The sequence below is a fragment of the Pituophis catenifer genome, unplaced genomic scaffold (genome assembly GCF_029215685.1).
Source record: "Pituophis catenifer annectens isolate HBS135680 unplaced genomic scaffold, rPitCat1.0.hap2 SCAF_2, whole genome shotgun sequence".
NCBI lineage: Eukaryota > Metazoa > Chordata > Lepidosauria > Squamata > Colubridae > Pituophis > Pituophis catenifer.
Window position 1 is genome coordinate 203,458,545 of NW_027256882.1, and position 20,308 is coordinate 203,478,852.

The 20,308-nt window shown below is 37.9% G+C and overlaps 1 protein-coding gene across 1 annotated transcript; it reads right to left on the reverse strand.

Moving 5' to 3' along the window:
* Window positions 1-295: 295 nt before the first annotated feature.
* Window positions 296-12,629, reverse strand: AMBN (ameloblastin). The gene is made up of 11 exons (XM_070935475.1): window positions 12,576-12,629; window positions 11,541-11,591; window positions 9,985-10,032; window positions 8,722-8,838; window positions 7,106-7,345; window positions 5,616-5,654; window positions 5,440-5,442; window positions 5,314-5,373; window positions 4,197-4,241; window positions 2,700-2,741; window positions 296-772 (listed from the first exon to the last, which is right to left on the reverse strand). Exons 1-11 carry the CDS (start codon window positions 12,627-12,629, stop codon window positions 296-298), a joined length of 1,176 nt encoding a protein of 391 aa, XP_070791576.1.
* Between the last annotated feature and the right edge of the window lie 7,679 nt (window positions 12,630-20,308).

Below are 20,308 nucleotides of genomic sequence, written 5' to 3' on the forward strand. Positions count from 1 at the left end.
AATAAAAATATGAGCCAGGCAAGGACCTAAAGCACAAAAAAAGCTAGAGAGCTTAAACAGGCAATGGATTACTTAAGCAGATAGGAAACACATTTAGTTTTTAGCCATTGATCATCTGGCGCCTCCAAAACTTTCTCAAAGATGAAATATTTAAAAAAAAAAAAACTGAAGCAAAGCTGTTGGCATCCCTGCAACAAGCTACAGTACATCCATCAATTCATCCATTGGCTGTTTTTGGCTCTCATCAACTCAAGCCCAAGAAATACCTAAAGAGTAAACAAGCAGCATGTGTTCTTCAAGGCTCTTGCAAATACCAGCTGCTTTGACTGACTTGTGGCTGGCCAGCCTCATTTCCTGCACTGGTTGAGTAAAAGAAGTCAGGAAAGATGGTAGGATCCAAAGGCATGGGAATGCTAGTTGCCTCTAAAGGAGTGAAGCTATCAGGAGTTGCTGGAGGCAAGGCAGTGGCTTGAGGTGCATTTGGCTGCCCTTTACTCTGACCAGCAGGGTTTAATAGATTGTTGTTGGCATTGGGCAAGGCAACTCCTGGGTTGATATCTACAGGGATAACATCATTCCCTCTGTCTGGAGGGTTGGGCCCTAGGTTGGCTCCTTTTGGAACTTTAGGTTGTTCTGTAATGCCCAGTTGATCATCTTCGACTGTGTAATCTCCTGGTTGGCCTCTGTTCAGTGGCATATTTCCAAATCTGGCATCCATGGGAAAGCCATGGGAGCCTGCTGCCCGATAGGCCGGTGCACCAAATCCTCCACCCTGGAAAAAAAACAATGACATTACATGAATGGCCATAAACCCTCTGAAGATCCAGATGACAATCATATGGAGGGAGATGGTGATGTGAGTGGAAAGTGTTGGCTTTAGCACTTAGCAAGCTGTCCTAAATTCAAACTTGAGGAATGAAAATCTAAACTGTTTTTTATGCAGTGGGAAATGTCCCAGAAAATAAATGCTGTGTTAACACTGAAGCCTTAGAGAATAAATGACAGATGACATAGCTAGGTGGAGATGGAATTTGAAGTTGGGCCATCAATCATCTAAGAGCTGTTTTTTTGGGGAGTGGGGTGGGGGGAACTGAACAGTAGTAGTAGTAGTAGCAGTAGCAGCAGCAGCAGCAGGAAAATGGTAGTAGATCATGATAATTTTGAGACTAAGAAGCGTCAAAAGAGCAAAAAAGAAAGAGAGAGAGAGAGAGAGAGAGAGAGAGAGAGAGAGAGAGAGAGAGAGAGAGAGAGAGAGAGAGAGGGCAAAAATCAATATCAGAATCTGGATTTATTTGGAGCTCAGCCAAGTCCTATCAAATCAATTCCTGAGAAACAATTGCATGAATGAATGCAGCCCTGCTGTTTCTGTGAATAAGTAAACTTAATTGTACAATCCTTATTCCCACATTAGGTAACATGCTGCTCAGCGTCAGTAAACTTTGGGGGTCTTTTTACCAGGCAAAAAATTACAGCAGTGAAAAATAATAATAATAATAATAATAATAATAATAATAATAATAATAATAATAATAATAATATAAAATAACAGAGAGGGAAGATGTCAGATACCCATTTATAGAGTGCTTCAGGGGTGAGTCTTCTCCCTATTCTATGAAACATCTACTTGAAACCGCTGGGAGAAATCATTCATCTGCTCAGGATGAGGTATCATCAAAGATAGTTCTATAGCTCCAATGGAAAATGCAGGAGAAGTCCTCTGCCAGTGGCTGGAGACTTTCAGGATTTGAATGGGAAAAAAATTGTAGTGCACTCATCTCAATTTTTTTAATCACTAGGTTACAGAATGCCTACTAAGCATTCCCACGTTTCAGGAGGTATCAGGAGGGTCCCAGTATTTGTTTGTTATTGTAGTACAGTGATGGCTAACCTTTTTTTGCCGTCGTGTGCCAAAAGTGGGAGCGCGGGGAGGTTGTGTGTGTGCATGCCCACACCCATAATTCAATGCCCCTCGCCCCCACATACATGTGCATGCAATCCCCCACGGCTCCCACCGCTTTTGGCACGCGATGGCACAGTGGTTCCAGTAGGAATCTGGGGAGGGCAAAAATGGCCTTCCCCATCCCCCAGAGGCCTTCCCGAGGCCAGAAACGGCCCCTTTCCCGACTTCCAGTGGGCCCAGAAGGCCCAAAAATCAGCTGGCCAGCGCGTGCATGCGTGCTGGAGCTGAGCTAGGGCAATGCTTACGTGCCCACAGATATCGCTCCGTGTGCCACCTGTGGCACACATTCCATAGGTTCGCCATCACGGTTGTAGTATCTATAAACTCCTAGAGTTCATGAGGATTGAGAAGCAGATAAATTGCATAAATAAATACATTCTGGACCTTTTTCATCTTGACTATGTTTATATCACTTTTATTTATTATTGCTTTATTTGTAGGTGAATTGCAAAAATTCCATAGGTTGCAAATCACTTCCTTACAAATCAACTCTAAACTTCTTGACCATTATATCCTTCCTTCCTTCCTTCCTTCCTTCCTTCCTTCCTTCCTTCCTTCCTTCCTTCCTTCCTTCCTTCCTTGTCCAATCACACTTGGCCAATAAAGAATTTTACTCTACTCTACTCTACTCTACTCTACTCTACTCTACTCTACTCTACTCTACTCTACTCTTTAAAGAAAAAGTCAATTTTATCCCTTCTTAATCTATATGTAAATGAGTATGATGGCCACAACTTACCTGCATTTCTTCTGAGCTTACTATTCCTAATCTGGCAGGAACCTATGGAACATGCAAATAAGCAAACCACATATCAGGAATGAAACATGGCAGTTTAATATCAACAGAGTCCCAATTTTTCAGGATCTATGGTTTTGTTGCATATAATAGTGCATATTCCTGTATTACCAACAACAACATCAATGCTCCTAAACATATTTTTCTTTTCTTTTGAAATATTATGTTACGTTATTGGGGAAAAAACCCTTAAGTATTGTGGTAAATTCAACTGTTCTCCATTTTAAAAGCTGTAAATTAAAAATCGGAAATGTGAGCCTTCCAGTGGCCACAATAACTTGGTTAATAATCATTACCTTTACCATTTGAACAACTGGATTCCAACTTGTTTATATATTAATATGTAGGTCAGGTATTGCAGCTTTCCCCAACCTGACCAACTTCTAAATGTGTGAATTAACTTCCAGAATTCTGAACAATGGATATGTTGGCCAGAAAAAATATGGGAATTTAAATGCACATGTAGTATTCCATGTCTCAGGATGAATAAAGACAACTCTCTTAACACACAGCTGTAAATTGATGTATAGTAGCATTATGATTGTAAATAAATGTTAGGTGGGTCTGTGCCTATGTTGAAAAAAGTGTGATCTATGACTAAGTCCCTTCTTTTAATTTTTTTGCTCATTTTTAGTGTGACCTACAAAATAATATGTGGGAACACACAGAAGCAGATTAACAGATGGGAAGGAAACTGCAGAGGTGGGCCAAGTTTAAGATTCATATAATCCTTTCCATCCCTTTGGGGGTTGTGGGGAAATGATTTGTTGCACTTCAGAACACTTTCTCAATGGAGATTTAATCTATTCCTTAGATCTAATTCTGGGTGTTCGAAGTTCAATTGTGATGGCACTAGTTCCCACTGTTTCCTTTTTTAAAAAATTGAAATTGTTTTAGTTTACTCAAAGAAGATTAAAATACAAAATGCCAAAATATTTTTTTAAAAAACCAAAAGAAAAAAACTCAACAAAAAAGTCATTAACAAAAAAAAAAAGTGTCCTGCAAAAAACCCTAACAAATACACACATAACGTCCTCCCTACTTGAATGCTGATTAGTATAATACAGTGATGTTGGTTTGTCACCCCTTGCAAAACAGGCTAAAATAATTTTAAACCATTAAACCACTACATCTACTTACAAATTGCTAGCCTGTAATCTATATACTATATTAATAACAAAGTGGTTAACAGAAAAAAAAATAGTAATAATGACTATATTATGTAAAAATATAAAAATATTAAAAATGGTGAATTGTAATAAAAAAAGACGATGTTGAAATTTTAAAAAAAAAACCGTTAATGAACTGTTATTGTAATCAACTGGTTCCCACTATTTCTATGTGGTATTTTACACGGAATACACAGAAATACATTTATTTATCCGAAACATGATAAGTCTGAAGGTTTTCATTAGGGGTAGATTAATGTTAAGTACTTACTCCTTTATTTGCTATGTAAGACATATATTGCAAATTGGGATAAATCTAGACAAAAAGAAAAGAAAGAATTACATTGATTTTGAGATGCTTGTTTTTGTTTTAATCTTTATAAAAATAGACTGGAAAGGAACATGCCTTTTTAGCCAAAACAATGACTCATCTTTATCCACATCTTGGCTTTAACAGGTATCATATAAATATTCTTAAGGAATTCCCCCACTATTTATTTTAATTTATTATTTTTATAAATAACTCAAGGCAGCTTACATATCTAATATGCCTCCCCTCCTCCTATTGTCCCCACAAAACAACCCTGTGAGGTGGGTTGGGCTGAAAGAGAAAAACTGGACTGAGATCACCCAGCTGACTTTCATGTCTAAAGTGGGACTAGAATTCACTGTCTCCCTGTTTCTAGCCTCGTGCCTTAACCGCTTGACCAACTGGCTCTCATTATTAAGACTATGCCATTTTTGCAGGAATCCATAAGAACCGGGAAACTATCAGGATTGTGTTGGAATCTCTTAATAATTTAATAAACTCATGGATCAAGTTCTTTCTAGGGAATAACCATATTTGGTTACAAAGAAAAGTTTCTTTGTAAATTTGTTTGCATTTAAGAGAACTGAAACATTTGAGGCAAAAGCTAATTTGCAAATAAGTATGTCTATATTAAGGGACATGATGGCTCAGTGGCTAAGACGCTGAGCTTCTTGATCGAAAGGTCGGCAGTTCAGCAGTTCGAATCCCTAGTGCTGCATAATGGGGTGAGCTCCCGTTACTTGTCCCAGCTTCTGCCAACCTAGCAGTTCGGAAGCATGTAAAAAATGGGAGTAGAAAAATAGGGACCACCTTTGGTGAGAAGGTAACAGCATTCCATGCACCTTTGACATTTAGTCATGCTGGCCACATGACCATGGCGACGACTTCGGACAGCACTGGCTCTTCACCTTTGTATGAAGAGTCAGCACTGCCCCCTAGAGTCGGGAACAACTAGCACATATGTGCGAGGGGAACCTTTACCTTATGTCTACATTTGTATGTTAAGATAGAAATGAAATTCCAGTGATGGAAATTCAACTGCATTAACAATAAGATTTTAGTTGGGGAACCAATTTACAGATTGTAGCTGTGGCTGTTGGGCTGTGTTTTGCTGGGTTCCAAATAAGCCAGGGTAGATCTTTGCAAAAAGAAAGAAAAAGTTGAATGGGGTATCCAGAAAAATATGAGGGATTACAATACATACTGCCTTAAGACAGAAAAAAAATTCTAAAGAATTCAACATATGGCACACTGAATGTGCCTCTGTGCGTGTGTGTGTGTGTGTGTTTGTTTGTTTGTGTTCCTCTGTCTGTTTCTAAGTAGTTGTTTTGGTCAAGAAGGTTATCTCTGTTATAATTCTCATAGTTAAAATATACTTACTTGGCCCAATGTCCCTGAATAGTCTTGTATGGCAGGTAACTATAGTTAATAAAAGAAAACAATTGATACCATTAGCTTAACAACATGTAGAAAATAAAGAATAAACTAAGCAAAGCTTTCAATCTAAATATAATTGTGTTATGTGTTATAAGTGTTTAAATTCTTGGAAGAGGCTTAAAATCTAGAAGAAATATTTATTTGTATCTTACAGAAAAAATTAGAAACTGATATATAAATGAACCACATTTACTTAGGAAGTTAGATTTTTAAACTAGGGAATTTATTCACAGTGTAGATTTGAAATAAATTGTTGCAAGTTCACAGTCAAAGAATCTGTATCAGTCAATTTACATTCCAAAGAATCTACATCATTCAATTTACTTAGTAAATACTATTTTCCAATATTTTTTTTTGCATTTGACTGCAAATGTGTCTAATTTAATGCAATGCGTTCAACATTTCTTTTTAAAAGTTTATTAAGGCAATGTCTGCTGGAAAATGCACATATTAATTAAATTAAAAATCCAAAATGTATTATACCAGGAAAGGCTTTTTGTAAAAAAAAAAAAAAACTTTATATGTGGTTAAAAAAAAGGCAAATGAAAACGAGAAATGTGCATTAAAATACATACACATTTTAGAATGTCCCCCCCTCCCTTGCAAACTATGTAACATGGAAAAAGTGAGATCAGAATTAAATGATTCATTCAGCCTTAGTTAATCTTGTGCCTTCATATTCTTTATAACCTCCACGCCAAAGATTAGTGCTTAATGATTCGATCGCAGATAGTCCTCGACTTACAACTAATTGTTTAGTGACCAATCAAAATTATAACAGACACCCCAAAAGCTATTTATGACCCAATTTTGAGATTGTGGTGGCCTCCCTTCCCCCCCCCCCCCCCCCATGGTCACATCATTGCATTTTGGCACTTGACAACTGTATCACCTTTAAGACTATTTCTAGTGTCCCACAATCAAGTGACTGTGATTTTCAACTTTTTTTGCCAGCTTCTGATATTTATTTCCAGTTTCCGGCAAAAAAAATACTCACTGGGTAAAATGAATTCGCTTCACAACTGCCATAAAAAATGCCAAAACTTCGGATCCAGTTACATGATGCCTTGACTTACAACTACAATGACTTACAACTGTAATTATGGGCCCAATTGCAGTCATAGTCGAGGGCTACCTGCACTGGAGATGTAGAGAATTCCCATTCATATTAGAAGTATCTCAAATGTGAATGTTTTTAAAATGTTATCTAATTTTAGGTTCTATTTAATTGGGCCAAACTATGTTATAATAATAATTTTAATTAGCAATTTTATGATGTTTGTGTATCTATATTTTTCTTGATTGTACACCGCCTTGAGTCCTATGGGAGAAAGGCGGTATAGAAATATAATAAATAAATAAATAAATAAATAAATAAATAAATAAATAAATAAATAAATAAATAAATAAATAAATTGCCTGTCAAAACTGACCTGTTGAGCTTGTCTATCCAATGATAGCTGTTGTTGAACATCTGGCTGGTTTCCTTCTGATGGAGAAAACTGATTTGGATGAAATGGCGGCTGGACATCATAATGTTGTAGTTGGACTTGCCTTGTAGGAAGGAAATGTGCATAATGGTAATGAGGTTGCTCTTGTATCCCAGGTTGTTGGAGCAGAGTGGGTGTTTGAGATGGCAACGGAGGAGGGTGCACTGGCATTGTGTATTCATACTATGGAGTGATAAAAGATGAATAACCAGAAAAGAAAGGTTAAAATCATGAATGAGCCATTTTCAGGCATACTGAAAAGTTGCATGAACAATGAATCTGACAAATGAATTTCTGGTTTACAAAATGCCATACTGTAATACATTTGTTTGCCTCCCAGATCGGGATGCTCAATTCTCAGGGCCATCAAAGCTTCCTAACAAGCGCCATGTCCCACCCAATATTATTATTGATTCTTTTAATACAGGCATGAATCAGGAAGCCACCATGTTGTAGAGAAAAATGTCAACATCTAGCATCTCATCAATTTTGAAGAATGTCACAAAGATGCTTTTATTTTAAAGGCAATGGGACGTTCTAATTTTTCTTTAAGACATTCCGCTTCTCATCCAAGAAACTTCTCCAGTTCTAACTAACTGGTGGAGTTCCAGAACTGAAGAAGCTTCTTGGATGAGAAGCAAAATGTCTTAAAGAATTATCCAGAAAGTTGCCTTTAAAATAAAAGGATCTTTGGGACAACCCTGACCTGGATGAATGAGAACTTCCATAGACAATTTTGAAAAATGATTCCTATTATGTATGATTTCAAAGCTTTTCCTAGACATTGAATAAGAAGGGAACTGCAACTCAGTGCTTTGTGTAAAGGTGAACCACAAGGATAAAGATAAATATACACTGTTTCCCCCAAAATAAGTCATCCCCCTGATAATAAGGCCAATCGGGCTTTTGAGCACATGGCAATAAGGCCAAGCGCTTATTTCAGGGTTCAAAAAAAATATAAGACAGGGTCTTATTTTCAGGGAAACACGGTATACTGATAGAAGTGATAGAAAGCATTTGAGAAAGTTGGGCTAAAGGAGTAGATTCAATACCTCTTAGCATTTTAGTAAACGGGAGTTATGGCCATGCTATACAGCCATTCTAGATTGAGACTGATGGTCATCCATTGCATGCAAGAAGTTATGCTGCTGAGATCCAGGAAATTTCCAAAGGTGCTTTTTTCAAAAGGCAACTGGACTTTGTTTTTCCTTGAAGATGTATTGCTTCTCATCCAAGAAGCTTCTTCAATTGAACTGAAGAAGCTTCTTGGGTGAGAAGCAAAACATCTTCAAGAAAAAACAAAGTCCAGTTGCCTTTTGAAAAAAGCACCTTTGGGACAACCATGACCTGATGACGGAGAATCTCCATAGAAGATCCAGGGAATTATAGTTCTCATGGGGGGGGGACCATAATGGGTGGTATGGAATTCTTAAAGTTGTAATCCCAGCATATCCAGAAAAAAAAAAACAGTCTAGGGAAAAATATCTAGAAAGCAACAAAGAAGAGTTCTGCTTCAATACTCTAATGTTTCTGGGGGGATAACAGCTTAAATTGCTTACCTGTTGGGTTTCATGTTGAGGTCTTTGCCGTATCAAGTAAAATGATGAATGTGACGGTAGGAAATTGTGCATCCACATTGAATTAAATGGATCAGCATAGCTGTAAGTCTGGCCATACTAAAAGTGGTATGATTAAATACATTTATTCTGAAGCTATAATTCAGAGGCTAATAAGTTAGAACAGGAGTTAAATTCAAGCCAATATTACCAATCAGAATTAATTCATAAATGATAGATGTTGTAAAGGGCTTTCCACTTGATTCCTTTATATATATATATATATATATATATATATATATATATATATATATATATACACCAAATTCCTTTCTTTGATAATAGATCCATAAATTTAGCTAGAGAAAAAAGGGCCGAAGAGAAGGAAGAGGCACTACATATCCATTTATTAATCATTCTGCCTTTTGACAACACACAAGCCTCAATAAGGAAACAAATGAAGTCAGCTTGGAACCCTTTCAATAAATATTATATACAGTCAGTTTAACAAACACCCTAGAAGATCACTACAGGATATTTAACACAACAATAACATCAAATTCCAGAGTGCTTTCAGGATTACTATATAAATAAGTGAAGGGTTTTTAATAATCGGCATGATAGAGTTAAGTTATGATTAAAATCAAAGTACACTGCACAGTTGCTTGACAGTAAGAGTCACTGAGTCTAGTAGTACTTTCTATTGAACACAGAGTATTAAACTGAGCTGCATATCTAAGAAAGTAATAGGATACTTCTGACTTATCCACACTTTATTGTTATTATTTTAAAATTTATAGCCACTGAACTCCCATAGAGATTTACTTGGGATTACATCATAGGGAACATGGTAGGATTTCTTGAAAACATGATCTGTAATTTGTTTATTAAGAAGCATGTCTTATTGAAGCTGATTAAAATAATTATACATCAAAACATAGTCATTTCATGCTGCTCAATAAGCAAAGTAAATATTTGGTTTGATTGTAAACTTGGTCAAGACTAAGTTTACCCATCAAGATAAGCAAGGGATGGGAAGCCTCTTGGGGTTCTTTTTAGAATTTGTGAGGTTTGGTCCTAATTTCCTAATCAGTGATCATTTCAGTACAGTTAATCAATTCCAATTTTTTCTAAAGTCAAAGGTTCCTTGCTTTGGATGTATGTAAGTCAATAAATAGAATAAGTCTGGAATAGCATCATTGACTTATTCTCATCACCATTAATAATTTTTTCTGCAAAGAGGCTATGTGGCATAACTGTGATTACCTGAGGGAGTACCTTGGGTCCACCTGGTCCACCCAGCTGTCTCATACCCTGTAAGGCAAGATTTAAAATCCTCAGTGTTATTGTAATCAGTATGTTCTATTTTGTGATGATGTTTACACACCTTTTCACAGAGCTCACAAAGAGTAGTTAAAAATAATAGCCTCCATTCACTCTCCACCTAATGCAGCTTGTATTCAGAATTGTATTGCCTCTGGAACAGACGTGTCTGATCACAATCCCATTTACACAAATTCTATTACATTCATCCAATCTCCTTTTACAAGGCATCTTAGTTCTTTGCAGTCACAAGGGGTTAATTATGAACTGTGTGAAGAAGCACTTTCTTTTGTCTGTCCTGAATCTAATGCCAATTCATTTGTACAGATGCCCCTACCTTTACATGTATAAAAGAGGGAGGAAAATGTCTTTCAGCTGTTTGACAAAACTGACTTAAAAGGAGGGAGCGGAGTTATTCATATAGAGGTATTGCAATTGGTCCTTCTATGTGAAAATTACTTCCAAAATTTTTACTTCGGAGAAAACCAAGGTGGATCAGTACAACTAAATTGTCCTAGTCCACATAAAGGCCTCTTAACCATTATCTCAAGGGCAAGAATGCATAGCATTGTCCTCAACTGCCCCTAACCAACTGTGAAGACATTCTCCATTTTCTACTAGGCATTGAAAGCAGTGGTGGGTTCTACTTACCTTTACTACTAATTCGCATCGTGCTCCCCTGCGCACACTTGCTTCGCTCACACAAGCGTCACTCTTCTGCGCATACGCAAAACCTTCTGCGTATGTGCATATCACTTATAATGACGTCCAGGTCAGTGGTGGAGCCTCCAGCCGGTTTTACTACCAGTTCTATAGAACCCACTACTGATAGAAAGTAATATTTTCCAACTTGCCTGAGCAAAAATGGCTCTGCCTAGTTTGCCTGCTATGCTTCATTTCACTATAGGCATATATCTCTTCTCCTTGGTCACTGGCTGTTGCCTTCTACAGCTCTTGGGTCTTTGGTTGATGGGTGCTGGGTTGTCTGCCCCTTCAGAAGTGACTTCAAACCCTAAATCTATTCTAGCTAGCTCCATTCTCAACCCAGGGGTGGGTTCTACTTACTTTTACTACCGGTTCGCAGCAGGGCCATGCGCTCTCGCTTCACTCCCACGTTTGCGCGCTCTTCTGCGCAAGCGCAGAAGCTTCTGCTCATGTGCAGAAGCATTTTGATGATGTTGTGGTGGGTGGGCAGAGCCTCCCACACTGGTTTTACTACCTGTTCTATAGAACCGGTGCGAACCGGGGGCAACCCACCACTGTCTCAACCAAGTTATTCTTTGGAGTCAGACAGCTTCAAGTGCAATGCCGAAAAGCCCTAAGTGTTTATTCTCAGACTGGGCAACTTCCATCCTAAGCTATCACACATGAAAACTGTGAAGTAATGTAGTTGCTTTAGAGAACAGATATGATTTGCACAACTAATGTGAACATGTTTATTTCCAAAATATGCTGAAGGGAAGGAAACTAGGTATATATATAGACACACAAATACATACCTCAAGACTTATACTACCCATTCCAGGAATCCCAGCATGACGAGGCAGTATCTATAGATATGCAAGATTAAGAATAGTTTATGAGACCAGAGATGAAACTGTTCCAAAGAATATGAATAATATTACTGAGAACTGCTGTGGTGGGCTGGGTGATGACATGATGACTTCATTGGAGGATTGGGGTATGACATTGAATATGATTTCTTCTTTGTTATTCTTCCTCCTCCTTGGTTATTGGAGGAAATTGCTGTCATATTTCAGCAATCTAGAGTAATTTGTGGGGCACAAAAAGGGAAAGTTGGCAATCCACTGGCTTGGTTTAAATTACCAAACGTCAAGATGAACTCTGGATTTTTAAAGTATAGGACTTCAGGTTTCCATCATTGGGATGAAATATTTTACACTAGAGTTTCTCCAGCCTTCTCAATAGATCTTTATTTAGATCTCAATAGATCCTTAATTAAAACAAATAGGAAGGTAAAGCATATTTAGAAAATGACTTGTTTTACATATTGAAAGCAAGGGATGAAAATTTCAAGTAAACTATTCTAAAGTAGAATAGTTGTTCAAAAGTCCTTATTACAGGAAATACAAAAACCATAATTAATGCTAGAAGTACAAAGGAGCAGGACATTGCTGTAAAGTGCCTTTTAAAACAGTTTTTAAAACCATAGTTATATACTGTAATTTTGATATGAAAAAGAACCAAAGATGGGATTTGGGAACTATATTTGGAGATTACTAGATTGGATTAAAAAAAAATATTAATCTCCTAGCACAGTACTTCTCAACCATGGCAATTTTATGATATGGGGACTTCAACTCCCAGAATTCCCCAGCCAGTATGCTGACTAGGGAATTCTGGGAGCTAAAGTTCACACATTTTAAAGTTGTCAAGATTGAGAAACACAACCTAGAACAAAATGGATGACTACATATTTTTTATTTCTGTTTTTTTTTTAAAAAAAAAGAAACTGATTTGTTTTAACTTTATTTATTATAAGTAATTGTTTGAGATAAAGTTGTAAGAATTACCGGCAAAGCAGAACATGTTCCTAAAAGGCATAAGACAAATGTCCATTGTTTCATAATTGGAATGTGGCCCATAAAAGGGGACTAGAAGGATCTGTAGAGGGTTATGAAATCCTGGAAGGACAAAAAAAAAAAAAAAGACAATATATATAATGAAACAGTAAAATCACCAATATACAAACATCCTATTATTATTTCTCCCATTCTTACTGCTAATTTGATAGAAGGATGGAAGATGAATTTGTCCCATCAACTATTCTTTCACATTAAAATTCTTAACTGCATTAATAATTCTGTCACATTAAAAATTGCAATCGAATGGCAAGTTCGGGGTAGCTCAGTTAGTGCATTTCTGATATCCATCAAAGATGTTTTAAGTATTTAGTGGAGGGCAAGTGCACTGAATAGAAAAAGCAATGTTCGCAGTAGGTCAGTTTTAATATTCACAGCCATCAGTTATATTAGCTTCTCATCACCTTAACAACAACCTTAGAAGATGAAGCAGGATTATTATGTCCCATAATGTTACTGAGGGACATTAGACCTAAGAAAGCAGGTCCTCTACAGAGGAAGATTTGTCTTTGTTGTCACCTCAACTCGGTGATAAAATGGTTGGCATGACCTTAAGAAGAAAAACAATTAAACCAGGACAGGCATGCTCTGGGCATGCTTCCTTCCAACACTGATGCAAACATACCAGGCCTTTGGGGAGAGCCTTCCAAGGTCTCCTTGACTCACTGCCAGAAAGTGATAGGAGGGGGCAGAGAAGGGAAAAGGCAAGTCACAAAGGGCTATGTGACCACATAGCTGTCTATTGACTTTAATTCAATCACAGCCATGGATCTGTCTTGTGCAAACTAAGCTATTTCTCAGGATGTACCTTTGAACTTAATTTTTATTTATTTGTATCCGTCCTTAACCCCGACTTGGGCTGAGAGAGAAAGTGGTCTCCACAGCCACAATGCTAGCAAATTATGCTATCCTTATCTGATGCAGTATTGCCCGGAAGTTAATTTACTAATATTGTATAATGTAATACCCTTATTGTAGGGCAATAGATGTAGGACATATTACAGATAGGGATTACAGGTGGTCCTCGATTTATGACCATGATTGAGCCCAGAATTTATGTTGCTAAATGAGAAATTTGTTAAATGAGTGTTGCCCATTTTATGACTTTTCTTGCCATATTTGTTTAAGTGAATCACTGCAGTTGTTAAATTAGCAATATGATTGTTAAGGGAATCTGGCTTCCCCATTGACTTCACTTGTCAGAAGGTCACAAAAATTGATCACATGATTCCGGGACACTGCAACTATCATAAACATGAAACAGTTGTCAAGCATCCGAATGTAAATCACATGACCATGGGCATGCTGCAATGGCCATAAATGTGAAAAATGGTCATAAGTCACTTTTTTCATTGCTGTTTGTAACTTTGAATGATCACTAAATGAACTGTTGTAAGTCAAGGACTACCTGTAGTGGATTCCCTAACCTTCTTTCTCTCTACTCACTCTTTCAGCACAGGTCTACCTAACTGTGAAAACCTGGTCTGATTTTGCACATGTTTAGTGTGTAGACTTGTTTAAAGGAAGATTGACAATCAGCTGGTAGTCAGTGTCTTTTTGGACATGGCTTAGCTCTATGTTGGGATAGTTTTATTCTGAAATAACGCTAAGTGCGCATATAAAAACAGCTCGACAACAGCTGAAACCATAAGTCAGCAGATGTTTAGTCTGTCTCAGATCTCAAAGCTTAAAAATTGCTCAGAGACCTATAAGTGGCAAGGAGCAGAGAAGCTGATGGAAATAATAAGTATAGGGTCTCCTGCTTGAGCAGGGGGTTGGACTAGAAGACCTCCAAGGTGCCTTCTAACTCTATTACTCTGTATTCTATTCTGTCTGTAAATAGACATTCCTACTGCCCAAGGTAGAACCATTCAGGAGCCATTGCCTGGGACTACTGGTATCCGGACTGTATCAGCACTAACCTAAAGTACATGATGGGCTAATAATCCAACCACACAAAAAGTCATCTGACTGTATCATTAACAGAATCATTGACAGATTGTACCTGAAGCAAAATCTGTATCAGAGTAAGGAGGAAAGCACTAGTTCAGCAATGATACAGGAATACAGGATATCTTTAAGATGGTCTCAAGTATGGTTCTGGAGTCTAATGAATGCAGGAGGATTCGGCATGAAAAGAACTGGCGTAGGTGGATGCAAGGAAAAGCTCTTTAAATGATAATGTGCATGACTTAACTTCAAAATGAGATGTGGCATCTTTATTAAAACTAGTGGTCCCTTTCCTAAATGGACTCCTGGTTTTCTACCACAAGGCTTATCTCAGTGACAGCACAATTCCTTCCATAATTGATGGTCACTTCCTTTCAGTTATTAGCAAGCATGGTGATTTCCCTTTCTTTTCCCCATTAACAGACAACTGTCTCCACTTCTGCTGAGCTTATTGCCTCTGTACAATTCAGTTATGCTGTAAAAACAATTCTGGTTCATTTTTCAGGCAATTTAACACAGGTAATGAACTTCAATATACAAGAATGTTATTCTGGATAAAAATCAACCTTATCATGCCATGTTCATCCTGTGCCTAGGATTTTCCCCCCCTGCCCTGTAGCAGTGTCTCTTAGATATTATTAGGCTAGCAGCAAAAAGGGGAAAAAATGTTTTGAGTTTCACAAGCTGCAAATATAAGAAGCAATAACAACAATTAGGCCTACCATGGTTGGGTTGCAGTGATCCAATGACTGCAAGGTTTTGAATTAATCTAACCAAACCAAAGTCTCCCATGTAAAATTGCTACTGTATGTTTCACAATTTGGAGGGCTTCTGGACAAAGCCAAATTATCCCCAAATTCACTCACAGTAGAAGCAAAGAATTTGGCAATTCTTTGATATACTGTTGGACTTCAGTCTTAATGCTAGCAAACTTCCTTGTGAATCACATTTCAGTAATCATGATAGCAATAGCAATAGCACTTAAGATTTATATACATAGTGCTTCACAGCCCTCTCTAAGCGGTTTACAGAGTCAGCATATTGTCCCCAACAATCTGGGTCCTCATTTTATCGACCTTGGAAGGATGGAAGCCTGAGTCAACCTTGAACTGATGAGATTTGAACTGCCGAACTGCAGCTAGCAGTCAGCTGAAATAGCCTGCAGTGCTGCACTCTAACCACTGTGCCATCTCGGCTTGGATGATAATCTTTGCAGCAAACAAGAGTTATTTGGAACTCATTTAAAATTAACATACTAACTGAAGCTTTGTCATAGATCCCTGGGTTGCTTCTGTACATTTTTAACTTGTGGCAGCAGAAAATTCTGGAAGTGCCATGTTTCCAATTACTGCAGTGAGGAGAAGAAAGGAAATATCCTCGTTTCTGAGAGGTTTTAAAGAGGTAGAAGCCCATCTGAGACAAGATATGATCATTGTAAAACCAAGTTTGTCCAACGCAGGATATTGAAATAAATTTTACCTTCAAAGTGTCTGGAAATTTCCTCTCAATACTTGCTGAGCAATTCAAGAAATCTTCACAAAATAAAGCTTTCACAGGCACAGGAGCTTCTTTCTCCCACTCTAGAATATAAACCTGATTGAAAAGACTGGTTAGCCAATCAAATCAAGAAAGAGGGCAAGAGAATTACATACTTCTCACTTCATCCCACCCATGCTTTCTGTGCTCACAAAACCTGTAGCTGTAACATCTTATTATTTATAATTGGATTCTTAGACCTGTATTTAGAGAAACTATTTTCTAGCAGATAAAACATGAGCATCAGAATAGAACGTGCAGCAAAACAACAGGGTGATAGTCTATTTATGACACCATGTCTCAAGATAGTCCTCTACCTGCTGACAGAGGTGGTACATTTTTCATAAATCCCTAAAAGGCTAGAATTTCACATGTAGGTGCCCAGCATCTCTAGAAGAATTATCCAGTAAAATAACTGCCTGTCATGTCATGGTTCAGTAACAGAGTTTGTGCCAGGAGAAATATGAATGAGGGGTAGTCCTGTGGCTCTGAAGGCAGCAATGGTGTACCCCCTTCTCAACTATCATTAGTTATAGCAACATTAAACAATTTTTGATCAGTCTCCAGTCTGGTGGTCAGGTTTCAGAGACTCCTGAAAGAGGTCTATATCATTTCATGCCTGGTTATAACAAAGATACTGCATTGATTATACTTGTAGATCATGGGTTTCAAACTCACATCATCACGATGGCGTCACATGACATATCACAACTTTTTTTCCTTTTGCTAAACTGGGCATGGGCATGGCCAGTGCATGAAGCATCTGGCCCGCGAGCTGCGAGTTTGACAGCCCTGTTGTAGATGGTCTTGGTGTTGCTGAGATGGATGTGATACAGCTACAGTGCTGGATATCATCAATTATAGTGTCCTTCTGGACTGACTTCAAGGATTAGGAGCAATGGGCCCAGTGCTGCAGTGCTTCCCCTTATTCCATGGTCAGTCTCTGTGTCTCTCCTATTTACCATCTAAATGAAGCTGTTGCTCTTCTGACAACAGAGTTTCAGGTCCATCGGTATGCTGATGCTACCATGTTGTATTTCTTGAGCCTGGGTCAATCAAGCAATATAGTCAAGATTTGATCTCAAAGCTGTTGGAATCTGGATATAGAGGCTGTTGGGTGTCGGCCTTGCAGCCTTAGTTTATTGAATGGTGGCTGCATTGTATATCTAAAACGAAAAGGATAATTGCAAAGAATGTAATTAAAGAAAACAAGAAATGGTGAAGTTTAGTTGCTGAATGTATAAGTGTCATGCCCCAAACCAAGAATCGCACATGGCAATTCTTCCAAGCTGACTTTGTTTTGTTTGATTCCTATAGACAAAATCTTACCAGACTGAAGACTTTACTACCGTGATGGCGAACCTATGGCATGCGTCCCCAAAGTGGCACGTGAAGCCATGTCGCCCGGTACACTTGGCCTTGCCTGTTTGTCTTCTGGGTTTCTGGCGTGCATGTGTGTGCAATGATCAGCTGTCCTTCACGTGCATGGCAGTGCCAAAAACCAGTGTGCACATGTGCACCGGCCAGCTGATGTGCGCCAGAACCTGGAAGATCAGCTTTTCCAGACCACGATCCCTTCGCATGCATGACAGTGCTGAAAACCGGCCTATGCATGTGTGCTGGCCAGCTGATCATCAGGTGCGCATGCGCACTAGAACCCAGAAGTTCAGCTTTTTCAGAGCACAATCCCTTTGCGTGTGTGGCAGTACCAAAAACCGGCCTGCGCATGTGCACAGCAGCTGATTGTCAGGTGCACATCCGTGCTAGAACCCGGAAGTTTGGCTTTTCCAGAGCACAGCCCTGACAAGCGCGCAGGTTCTCCATCACTGCTCTACTATTTGCATCTACAATATACTCTGTGAACAAATAGGGAGGTGCTGTCTTCACTCTCTTTCTTTCACACTGGGCTCACAATTTCTGGACTGAGATGTTTCTTCTGCCTCTAAGAATGCACCCTCCTGGCAATCTACCTTTTCGCCACATACCATCACATCAAGAATAATGTACAATGGAAATAAAACATGAGTGACAATAAATGAAATGTCTAGCAAATGGTTAAACCTTGAGCAGGGTATAAGACAAAAATGTGTGGTATTCACTTGATTGTTTAATGTTTTTTGTGGATAAATGTAAAAGTTTGGAGTGGCATTAGAGAAGTGTTGGGGATGTGAATATTTGTGTACTCTTGTGTGCAGGGAATATCCCACTGTTGGCTAAGAGCCTGAATGATTTGTAGCAAATAATAGATAGTTGTATAATGCAAAGAGAAATGTGGATTTGAATATTAAGATATCAAAATCAAGGCATATGTGAACAACATTCAGTGATACGATAGAATTAATTGTAATAATTAGCTGTTGTACTTTTTTCTATACTTACCTGGCAAAAGAGATACCATGATCAACACGCTTATTTCTCAATCACGATTTGTCACCTGATGTAGCAATAAGCAAGTGTTGAGTATGCTATGTGAAATAGCCCCAGTATTATTTATTTTTATTTGTTTTATTTATATATTTCATTTATTTTAAAACCATCCATCTTCCTCATATGGGGAGTCTGGGCAGTGTACAATAAAATATTAAATACATAAAAACTGTATATAGAGCCACGGTGGCGCAGTGGTTAGAATGCAGTACTGCAGGCTAAGACTGCTGGCTACCTGCAATTTGGCAGTTTGAATCATACCAGGCTCAAGGTTGACTCAGCCTTCCATCCTTCCGAGGTGGGTAGAATGAGGACCCAAATTGTTGGGGGCAATATGCTGACTCTGTAAACTGCTTTGAGAGGGCTGTAAAAACACTGTAAAGCGGTATATAAGTCTAAGTGCTATTGCTATATAAAATTTAAGAGGCAAGCCACGATAAAAAATTGTTAAAAGGTGGGGCTAGCCAGACAGTCAATTATGACTTTGTTTCTAAAATCTAATCCTAAAATCCTCAGATTTTTTTTTACCTTACGTTTGATAATTATTATTTTTTTGCTGCACTTATATCCTGCCTTTCCATTAGGTGGTCAACACCAGCGGTGGGATTCACTTACCTTCCCTACCAGTTTGCAAATGTGAGTGCTCTTGTGCACAGCCTTCTGTGCATGTGCAGTAGGCGTGCATTATGTCAGGTTGGGTGGGCAGAGCCTCCTGCCATCATTGCTACCGGTTCACGTGATCCGGAGACAATCGGCTGAATCCCACCACTGGTCAACACAGTATATATTGGGGAACCCTCTCATTTTAATCTTCATCATCCTTCAACCCTACGATGTGCATTGGGTTGAAAGAGAGCAGCTGGTTTCAAATCCCAATTATATGCAATAATCCAATATGAGAAATTGGTCTAATATTTCTCTATTTCCAATCCAGTTCTTTAGTTATTCCAAAATACTGATTCCAAGGTTATTCGAATTCCTCCTGCCCAAAGATAAATTGCAGAGGTAGAAATGCTATTTATCTAAAACTCTTACCAAAATACTTTTAAAGTCAAGATGATAAATCCTCAGAAATTACTACATTTTTCTTTTCTTTTCTGGAATATAGTAATCCAAATGAAAGATGAATATTTCTGGCAAGTAAGTTTGAAAAAAACATGCAGAAAAATGAATAAAATTTGAAAACTGCCTTACTATGTAATTTTTTGATGGCTTGAAACTTTGGAAGATAATTTTGATTTCAATAAGTACTGTGACTGATAAATAATTCTATTTCAATAAATAAATTAAGCTCCTTTTAAAGCACTATTTTTCTTTTCTTAAACTTTGTACTATATATCAGAAAAGAAAACCAAACAATCATTTTTTTGCCCTCCAATGTGGTTTGAGTTTTATATTTCATATTTTTATTAAAGAGTTAATGTGTAAATTACTTTATCTCATAGCCAGATTCTCAAAGAACACCTCAAAAGTGTCCAATAAACTTGAAAACTGAAATTTAGAAGATCTGGGATGGTGAGTCTCATAATCTTTGGATTTCCCTATCAATCCAACTATTACGGTGCTCATAAGTTAGTAAGGGCTTGTAAAAGTCGTAATACAACATTGTGACAATTATTTGGGTAGTTTACAAAGATTTATAATGATAAAAACTATAAAGGCTCTAAGAAATACACTTTTTAAAAAATATAAGACCTTTAGAGCTTTCAGATCATGGAGGAATTGATATAATCTTCCAGAGTTTCACTCTG